Genomic DNA, 10,946 nt, shown 5'->3' on the forward strand with positions numbered 1-10,946 from the left:
AATCCCCCACTATACTACGTGAAAGGACTGGAGGATGTGCTTCTACATTGCGTCTCTTTAAGATGCGTGTGTACGTACATGAAATTTGTTTGTGTAAGGCAGTGCGTTTGCATGGACGATAATCGCCCTCTTATAGTCTGTGATAGGAATGAACCTGCAATGTAAACTAAAGCGACTTCAATGTAACCATTCTGACAAAGCAACTCTTTTGCAGTAAATAGACTAGCATTAATATGGCATCCTGCGTGTTAAGCATGACGTGTTTCCATGTACAACAGATACTATGTAGGAGGGGAAAATGACAAGTGGTACAAATTGGTTGAAAGGTGAAAAAGTCCCTTTTCCAAGGGTGCTTTTGGGCTGATTCACCAAATGGAAAGCAAGTGGAGTTAAATACAGGCTTTCACACAAATGATAGAAGGCAAGCCAAATATTAGACTGATTACTGTGAACTGGTTATTCTCTAACATTTAAGAGCACTCCAAATTAATAAAGATTTCTGCTTTTCAATCTGGACTGAGAAAGGTTGACCAAAAGTTGGACGGTTTCCATGAAATATCTGTTTAGTATTTTACCCAGAGAAACCACATTTTCAGATACACATGATAAAAGGCTAAATTACCATAAGTACTATTCACAGAAAAAAATGTTAACAGCGTTGTAATAACCGCAGATACCCAACGTGACGATGATGATGATGATGATGTTGTCAATTCAGTAGAACAAACAATCTACGAGTAAGTGACGGGTAACAGAACTACTAATCACATCCTCTCGTCTTAGGCCTGAAATTTGTGGCCCACAAATTAGCCGTACAGATAGGAGCAGTGAAATTACAAAAAATAATTTCACTTCATTTAAAATTTTCACTTAAATAAATAAATGTAACTCGACCCATCGGACACATACAACATCTCCATTGTTAGACGACAGCAGGGTCTGCCACAGCTCACTTCATGCTAAAAGCACCACTCCCAGCAGCGTCTGAACCTCGCGGCCGTTGAGAAATCCCAATTAGCTGCATCCACTGCAGGGCAGTGAAGGGTAGGCAGCCATCCTCTGATGTCCTGCCTGTTCAGCAAACACACCATCAGCCAACTCTTTACACACCAGTGCACATGAATAGCACCGTCAGCCTCTGAGCACCAACACTGGGCTGGTTGTGGACACAGACACGGAGAGCCCGGCCCCCGCACGCCAGCGGTTTGGTGTCCCCGTTTCCAACCAGGACATGCGGACCGACGGACAATCGGACCCGGGCGGAGGGACTCGGCCTGAGACAACCCGTGTCATCATGTTGTTGTCCTGGTTGCCGGGCAGAGGAGGCGGCTAGATCAGGGTTGACCAAACAGGATGTACCTTCGCTGAGGCAACCTGTGAGCCAACGGCGGTTGAACAAAGACTATTTACAAATACACAGGACTCGGTGCGACGCTGTTGCGGCCCGCGACTACGGTGCACTAATACACCTTGACGTAAGGGTTAGAACATTAAGATAACTTTTATCAATCGCTGATCCAGGCCTTTAACGGATTTGTCCGTCGGAGAGCATGTAAAACACAGTTTGAAGGCAGGGCTGGCTTCATGTTATGTTGTTACAGAGATATATTAAGGCCACTCACTAGGCAGAGCGCCCTGTGGATTCGGTGTTGGTCCATAACATCAATTTGACTATGATAGATGTGTAATCCGTCTACATCTGTTTTAAGTGATCTCCAGACAGATGTGATCAGAAGGAGGAAACACAGCACAGTAAACCATCACTGCCTCCCTGGTCTTCAAAAAGAGGCTGGATATGGAATATAAGAGTTTGCATATTGTTTGTTAAAATGATCAGATTTCAGAAGTCAGACGTATAGTTGCTAGTTTTACATGCAACACATATGTGAAGCAATATATTCCTGATGTCTAACTTTGCTTTGTTTTTGAGTAATTTCAGCCCAGACATTTACATTTATGGCATCTAGCAGACGGTTTTATCCAAAGCAGACTCACAGTAAGTACATTTGTCAGAAAAAAGAGAAACAACAATAAATCGCAAACCTGTCGGTACAGTAAGGATGTTCATAGATCCAAGTACCAAGCACCAACTACCGCCGTGTATACCATGCATATAACAGTATAACATCACTGAAAGCGGGGCTATTTCTGTTGAGCTCCTTCCTCAGAGCTTAGGGGTTAAGGGGTGGCATCTAGCGTGGCCCATTGAAGCCCTTTGAGACTGTGATTAAACGCCTCAGCACTTGATGTATTCTTGTTTCAAGGCCCAGGTTGAGCTAGAGTGTCAGGTCTATGGCGGCTCTTCCTTCGAGGGCATGCGTGGTGTGAGGAGTCATTGCCATATAGCGTGAATCCATTTGCTGTTCTGTTCCACTGTATCAGTAGTGTCATGGACGACACTGATGTAATGATGCTGCTTGTTTACTGCTTCCCCTCCTTAGGGCTGGGCGATATGACAATACATCGTGTGATAATATAAAAATGTCTATCGTTTCATATTATCCTCTATCGTTTATATCGTCTTGTCGCAAATCAAACTCTTTACGGTAATATTTTACGTCACTTGGACGACGCTTTACATTCTTCCACACGGCACATGAAGGCAACATAAACAAACATGGAGGAGAGTGAACATGACAATTCTGAATAGGAGAAGGACTCCCACGACCAGCCAAGACAAAGTGAGCTCGTACCTAAAAGAGGGGCTACGAAATAGGCCTTTCCATGTGGTCATTTAATATAAACAACCGTCATTTTTGGACAATAAGACGCGCCTTTTTTCCCATTTTTCGATTCTGCAGCTTATATAACGGTGCGGCAGAGGACAGCTGATTTAAAATGGAACAACAGCTGTTCGCTTTCACAGGGAAAAACTAAGATACTTCAACTTACTTAGGCCTACTAAATAACGTTCAAAAGCTATTAAATCTTCAACAAAATATGCAGATACTGTCAAAATTGGTTCCAGGGAGTACCGGTATATAGGGATTATTAATGTTGTTTTTGATGGTGTTTTTTTCTGGAACGAGTATTCGAAAATTCGCTCGGAAAAACCAACGAGTATTCGAAGCCTGAAAAATGGCATTCGGGCCAGCCCTAATGGTAATCAAACATTAAAACACCTGCGGTTTATAGTCCAGTGCGGCTTATATACACATCATTCAATTTAGCTGCTGCGGCTTATACTCCGCTGCGCCTTATAGTGCGGAAAATACGGTATTTATTCATTGAATTTACAGAAAATTTGCAATATCGTGATATCGTTATCGGGATATGAATGACCTATATCGGGATATGATGTTTTGGTTATGTCGCCCAGCCCTACCCCTCCTTATATCGGCAATACCAGGCCTCACACTGTGCTCTTTCATAAAGACTCAGGCAGTTACCTTTCTGGCTAATAAATGATAATAAATAATGGCAAAGTGTAGTCAATAACGTACGCAAACGTTCTATGCACTACGGCTGTCAAACTTTCAAGATGATATTTGTGATAGATAAATAAGTACAAACAATGGCAAAAATGTGATAGTAAGTAAGGGAATAATATAATATAAATTATGAGTAAAAATCTGGTATTTCAATTCATTCAAACATTTCCTTCGCTGTGAAAATATCCTGATCAGTGGAACCATACATTTTCTTCCACAATGGGATTGCAACGGGAATTGTACTAGGCATCAGTGAATGCGATTGCTGCACGTTCATACAAAATCCAGATAATAACAATAATAGTACCACTATGTATTACCAAATATATCAAAGTGAAGAGTGCTTTAAAGGCCGTGATCGTGCTAGCGTGGGCTCCATCCCCTCTTGATGACGGGGGTCCGAGCACGCTGCCTAGTTAACCACCGACTCATCCCCAGGAACTGCCTCAGGCCACAGACAGCCAGGCTCCCCATCCCCCCGCTGTCGGTCGCCTTCCTCTCAGGTTGTCCTCCTGCTAAGCTCCGACTATCTCAGCCACTCTCCCTCTCGCTCTCTAGCTCTCTCTCTCACTCTCTCTCTAGCTCCCTGGCTCTCCAGCTCTCTCTCTCTCTCTCAAGCTCCCTCGCGCCTCTAGCGCTCTGTCTCTCTCTCCCTAGCACCCTCTCCCTCTAGCAACCTCTCTTTAGCTCTCTCTCTCTCTCTCTAGCACTCTCCTTCTCTCCCCCCTTCAACCCACCTCCTGACACACACACATACACACACACACACACACACACACACACACACACACACACACACACACACACACACACACACACACACACACACACACACACACACACACACACACACACACACACACACACACACGAGACGCTCGCATTGTAGCCACACAGAGCCACACAGCGAGCGAGAGCAACAGCGAGAGCCCCGGCATGAGCGCGCCACCTCCCCCACACGCTCCGACCAGGCAGGACGCAACAGCCCCTGGCTTGCCCTGACCCACATCTTGATATAGCCCTAAGTATGCTTACAGCTAAGTCCCGAAGACACTCCTGCCACTCAGCCTAATCAGGACCGACCTGCTGTCGCTGCAGCGGGCAGATAGACAGGTCAGGCTGGACAGATCGTTATCATTGTCAGAGGCAGACTCTTCTCAGTGGCGGCGGGAGCTCTCTCTGCCCGCCCTTCTCGGCTACACCAGCGCGAGCACATGCCCGCTCTGGTTGAGTTAGTTAAACATTACACGCTCGGCTGGCCTCTGTGCAGCGATATGCTGTAGCGAGCACGTCAACACTTTCTCCCGGGCGTCAGCTCGGCGCTGGGTTCCAGCTACAGGAGAAACGAAACCTGTTTGGCTTTGTTTGTCCCCCGTTCTCTTTGCACTCATTCCGTGATATTGTGGTGAACTGAGTCATCTTGGTTCATGGTCTGAACATGACTAGCGAGCCAAGCCAGGTAGAGGGGAAATAAAAATTAAGACAAATATATATCCCATGCTGAGATAATAAATAGAAAAACACGTTGTCTTTCATAATTGCGAGTGACATACATGGCTAAAAAGACAACAAAAAGGTTACTTTGGTTGGGAACCAAAGTAACCAAAACAGCTCCACTTCGAAAATGTGTCATGGCCTTACCTTTTCGTCCTTGTACTCCACAAGTGGAATATTCCTGACAATAAGTTTCTTCTCCTGGCTGCCATTGTCCCAGGAGCTGTTGGAGCCCCCGTGGTGACTCAGGGCCTCCTCTAAATGGGGCAGGAGGTCCGGCAGAAGGTCCGGGGGCTCCAGGCCTTCAAAGTCCCCACCTGGAGCCACGGGCTGCACCGTACATTCCACCAGCGACTGGCACCCATTCCTGTCGGGTACGGCGGTGACGCCACAGCTCTGAGTCAGCCCGGGGAGCAGCTGGCTGCTGGCCGCGCTGGGGTAGCAACTCATAGCCTGACCGAACATCTCAGACGAGTTGTAGCTCCCCTGGGTCCGTCCGGAGCAGCGCAGGGCACGAAAGGGGCACTCCGCCGCCTGGCTCGCGGGGGCCTGAGATGGCTGCTGCTGCAGCTGCTGCTGACTCATGACTGGAGTGGGCGAGAACTCACACCCGACACCAGGCACAGTGGAGGTCAGGGGCACGGCGGGCCTCGACACCGAGGGAGAGGGCAGGGACTGCTGCCCGAGGCTGGGCATGTCAGGCTCGCCGGGGTAGGCGGGGTACTGCGAGGGCTGGAAGGCAGTGGCAGAGCTCAGGGAGCAGGCGGGCAGCGTGTGAGCCATGGCCGAGGCCTGGATGGAGTACGACAGGCCGGGACCCTCCATGTGTGCGCTGGGGAAGGCTTGACCTCCCCGGGCGTGCTGGTAGCCACCTTGTTGTGGATGCTGTTGTTGTTGGAGGGGAGCCCCGTGCAACGAGCCATCCTGACCCTCCAGGTAAGTCTTACTCAGAAGGACGCCCGACGGAGGCACGACTCTGGAGTTAAAGCGCGCTCCTCCCATGCTCTGCTGCTGCTGAATCTGCTGCTGGTTGAGGAGAGCCTGCTTCTGACTCTGCGGGTGGCCTCCGTGGTGGAAGGGGAAGCTGTGGTGTTGCTGCTGCAGTGATAGCGGTTGGGCGTCCATTGGTAGATGCGGACGCTGATTCAACAATTGTTGTTGATGGCAGCTCTGCTGCTGCTGCTGCTGCTGCTGCTGCTGAAGCTGCTGCTGCATTCTCTGCTGCTGATGACACAGGTGCCGTTGCTGCGGCGTCTGTTGCTGTTGGAGATGGAGCGGCTGGCTGTGGATCTGGTGTTGCTGATGGAGCCGCTGTTGTTGGGGCAGTGGGGGTAGCGGTTGCTGCTGCTGCTGCTGCTGCTGTGGGAGAGGGTGATAAATGTTCCCATTCTGGTCCTGGTTCCCCCACATGGGACTGCTGCGGTTTCCGTACAGTCCGTTGGGCTGCGGTGTCTGGCCCAGGGAGGCACTGTGGTACTGACTGTGTTGCTGCTGTGCCACGACCCCACCGTCGCCCACCGCCCCCGGCCCGTGGAACACCGGCCCCATGGGGTTGTGTGCCTTGACGCCGGCGTAGTGTCCCATCTGCTGTGCGTACGCAGACATGGCCTGCGGGGGGAGACCGGACGCGGCCACGGGGACCATCCCCTGGTGCTTCCCCGGGCCGGCCGGCTCCACCGTGAGGGGCTCAAAGTCAGTGGTGAGGTTCAGCTCGTCCACGAGGGAGGGCCCCGAGGGGAAGCCCTCCCCGTCCAGACCCTCCAAGGCCCCCACAAACAGGTTGGGGTCGTCGAAGAAGTCCATGGCGGAATGTGAAGGGGGCCGCTGAGAGACTGTCGACGTCCGCGGGGTCCGAGACGGAGGGGAGAAGCTACAGGGGGTCCATCAGACCTGAGGAGAGGTGTGGAAACAAGGACGCGTTTTAGAGGATTTAAGGAATAAGAAAGCGTTGCCGTGTGGAATCTTGAGGATTGTGAATAACGTTATAAGAATGTAATAGACATGTTTTGTTGGAAATTGGAAATTGTGTTATTTATCAGATTCGACATGCTTTTCCATCATCGATTTGGATTTACCATTGACGTAACTATGGCGAATCTGAGTGAAAACAGCAGCACTATCTCACGCGTTGCGGAGGTAAATAGAGGTCTTTACTTAAATGCAAGCCAGAGAGTGCAGAACATTTCCAAAAAGCCAGGTAATAATAGCTAGGTTAGAGGGCCCTGAGATAAACGCAGCCTGGCCAATTATCCATCGGCAGGGCCTTGCGTGGGGTAAAGCAGCTGATGCTAACTAAATGCCAGCCATCCACCAGATGCATCTTCCTGTTGAAGCCCTCGTCCCCCCTCAAATAACCCAGTTCAAAAAATATACGGGAGGAACAGAGTGGACAACAAATGGCATTTCAACCGCTCCGAGTCTGGACAGAGGCAGAAAGGTTTTGTTTTTTTGGGGTTTTTTTAAGCGCCCGTTGACAATGGAATAGCACTCAGATAAATGAGCACATGACTGCACACACTAGCACACTGACAAAGTTCTCGAGTGGTGCAGAAGAGGGAGGGAGAATACTGCTGACTGGATATGCAAGGCTCCATCGGTTTATATAACTACTACTGTAACCAAAGAGTGATCAGTACAGGTACTCTGAATTCTGGCAGAAAAGGGGACTGAATACGGTGTAATGGGAATACTCTCTTAAAGATTGGACATCTTAGAGAAAACAAAGGCTGAATCAATACTTAAACGAAAATGGAAACAGCTTCCACAAATTGGTTTAACTTGGTTTTCTGGAAGAATAGTTGGCAGTTGGAATGCCCGATAACCTTAACCCTAAATACAATGATTTGGGATTTCTAAGAGGGTTTAAACAAGGTATCAACCACAATATACAAATTATAAAACAATCCAAGCCATGTTATTAACTGATAGTAGAAAATGTAAAATACAAACGCTTGTTAAACCCCTCTTCCAATACATGGCTATATTAAATATATCACATTTCGTAGGCCTTATTCAGGGCATTACTATGTTTATCCTGCCATACAGCATGTATGGTCCTTTTTTGTGTATAACGGAGCCGTTGCATACGTTTCATTTTTAAGGAATTGCTTCTAATAAACTGCATTTATAATACGTAAAATGGCCGGACGTTTTGTTTTGTTTTAAAATGCATTAATTGATTACTATAAATTGTAAATGAATCCTATATCTATGTATTCATCGGCGGTTGGTGCAAGACCAAAAATCAGGCTACTCTGAGATGGGCTGTTCAACAGGTGGTTGAACGGTGGTTTTGGAAGCAAAAACAATCGCATCTATATCCAGTGCAAAATATCTCCGGTATACGTTTAATCGTTTTAGGACATGCTTTTCTCCGTTTCATGTTGTAACATTAACAAAAATAAAAGCGGTCGTTAAAAGTTTCAAGACACTATGACCAACAGCAAGACGCAAAACATTTTTAACCATTTCACAGTCGTGCAAAATCGTGCAACCTCGCATCCACAACACCTGTTGCCCGCGCGGTGCAGGTTCTCATGTGGCCCCCCCAACCCCCGCTGTAGGGGACCCCTCTGAAACACCCCTCACGTCCACCACCACCACGCTCATTCTCTTTGTTAACTCCTATAACGTAGGACCCTCATCCATCAGGCTGGACCACGTCTCCTCATCGCCACTTGTTCATCACAAACCGACCTCCAAGTCCGCGTAAATAAACCGGCGCGTCTCGGATCGCGTCCCGCGAAGGGAACCAGGAGACGACGAAACGAGAACTTACCAACTCCACGGTGATATGAAGTGAAAGCGGCTCCAGCTGAGCTCACACCCCGCTAGTTAGCTCCTAGCGCTAACCTCCAGCCCCTCCAGCTGCCCCACAGTCACAGACCAGTCCACACCCACAGCCACACACACCATTCCACATCCGCCTTTGTTGACTTCCAGCTGCGCTCCTCCTCGGACGTCATGAGCTCCAGCCCTGATCCAGACGCAGGCGGTGCATCGCTACAAGAAAGTGCTCAGTTGTCCAAAGTGGGAAAAGAAAAGGGAATCAGACCCGGGGTGCAAATGTGTGAACAGACGGGCACTTCCGTCCGCGGACCGCACCTCCATCCCCATCTCCTCCCAGCAATGGCTTCAAGTCCCACTGGGCGACACAGCGTCACTTATCTAGCGCGCAAGGGGCCAGCGGGACTGAGACCTTCTGCCGCGGGGATTCAACTCGCAACCCGAAATAAAACAAGCGCTTCGTTTTTTTCTGGTCCGGAGAAGACGTTGCAATGCGAGTTAATACGAGAACCACACGTGTTCGTGTCCAGATCTCCACAGGAGGAGGAGGATGAGCCACGGGATTCAAACGGTGTCGTGACGCGCCTTCGCCCACACGAAGAGGATGAGGAGGAGGGGGAGGGGGGGGGGGGGGGGGGGGGGGGAGGATGATGAGTAGGAGCGAGGGCGGAGGTGGACGCGGAGGTCGGTCGGGGTCATTCCGTTCAGAAGCAACAGAACTCAGAAGCAACACAACAGTTGTTCATCACTTTCGTTCCCACGTTCGTTCAGAAAACGAAGACTTTAAACCGCCACGTCGGTACCCGAACGGTGGACTCCGTGGTCTCACCGGAGCGTCCCAGTCCCAGGCGCCCGGTCGCTGTCAGTTCAGGACCACCGTTACCAGTTCAGGACCACCATAACCAGCGAACGACGGGGGGGGGGGGGGGTCCCAAAGACCAACAGGCACGTCCGACCTATCCAACCCCGAGATCCGCGGAACTAAAAAAGGCGCAAGTTTATTATATCAGTGGTAAAATTTAATAAAACACGTTCAAACTTTTTAGTTGAATAATTGACCGAGGGGAGGGGGAGGAACACAACGTCAGCTGAGGAGAGACGAGGAGAGACAAGGAGCGCCACTGGCCGTCAGGATGAGAACAAGGATGAAGGTGGAACGGATTGGATCCGGCGGGGAGGGATCAGGCGGGGAGGGAGAGACTGGGGGTAAAGGTGTCTTCAACTAAACTCACAGTGGGGAGGGGGGTCAGAGAGAGACAGGGCTCTTGTAGGCAGGGAGGGGAAAAAAAGCATGAGACTAAACCATATCTAACTGTATCTAACAAATAATACAATCCTCAATATGAGTTGGTGGTGCTGGTGGTCTCTCCGGTGACACCGGGACCGGTTTAACCGCCTCACCGGGCGGGTGGTGGCTCCCCACCCGCCCGGCGAGGCGGTGTCACAGGACAGCTGAGAGAGAGACGAGCGCCACACTGACCGTCTGAGTGACAGCTGGTCGAGTCCAACTGCGCCCGGAGGGGTCAGCGGAACCGTCAAAGTGTGAGGAACAAAGCACAGCGGCGAGGCTTACCCGTGCGGACCAGGAAGGGTCACTTCGGACGCGAAGTTTAAATGAATGTTATCGCCGAAGTTGTGGCTTGCTGTTGTAGTTGTTGCGCTGGTGCTGGTGACCACAGCGGCGGCGCAGCAGCGGCTCCTCTGCTGCTGACGCGACCAGCATGAACCTCATTTGCATATTTGTGTCCCGCTCCCTGATTGGACGGGAGACGCCTCGCCATAATTTTTAATTCGGGTTTGAGTTCGGGTTTGGTTTTTGCGTGCGGCTGTTTTGGGGAATGTGTGTTTGAGGATGAGCCTACTTGGGTGCGAGTTAAAAGTGGCTTTGTGGGGAGAAGTCAATATGTTGACAGGGTGGACAAGATGGCCGTGCAGGGGTGACAGCCAATCAGACGATGTGTTACTCTTGGTGTCGGAGTGGCTCCCACACGCGGTGACGACAGAGCAGGGGGGAGCGCTCTGCGCGGCGGGGAGGTGGCGGCCCCTGTCGGTCAGACCCTGAAAGGTCAGCCCACCGATTTAATAATATCAGGGAGAAACTAAACATGCAGTATTATTGCAATTTACAGAAATATAGATTAGCCGTTTTAAATCTCAACAAGTAGACATCATATTTGAGCATTTCGTATGTTATAAATTAGAATAGAACAGATCTTCAGGGGCATCCGGTTGTTT

General features: G+C 49.8%; 1 protein-coding gene across 6 annotated transcripts in view; it reads right to left on the reverse strand.

Moving 5' to 3' along the window:
• The window catches only part of chd9 (chromodomain helicase DNA binding protein 9), an 82,054-nt gene extending 71,615 nt beyond the window's left edge, over positions 1 to 10,439 (reverse strand). For 4 of the 6 annotated variants that reach the window (XM_030377774.1, XM_030377773.1, XM_030377772.1 and 1 more), the window contains exons 1-2: positions 10,285 to 10,439; positions 5,073 to 6,815 (exon numbers count right to left, since the gene is read on the reverse strand). In XM_030377774.1, coding sequence (XP_030233634.1) covers positions 5,073 to 6,728 — 1,656 coding nt within the window. In that variant the 5' untranslated portion in view covers positions 6,729 to 6,815; positions 10,285 to 10,439. Of the gene's footprint in view, positions 1 to 5,072; positions 6,816 to 8,703; positions 8,906 to 10,284 lie in introns of those variants that run through there. The other 2 variants (XM_030377771.1, XM_030377770.1) reach the window with 2 other exon arrangements.
• Positions 10,440 to 10,946: the final 507 nt, after the last annotated feature.

The sequence above is a fragment of the Gadus morhua genome, chromosome 14 (genome assembly GCF_902167405.1).
Source record: "Gadus morhua chromosome 14, gadMor3.0, whole genome shotgun sequence".
NCBI lineage: Eukaryota > Metazoa > Chordata > Actinopteri > Gadiformes > Gadidae > Gadus > Gadus morhua.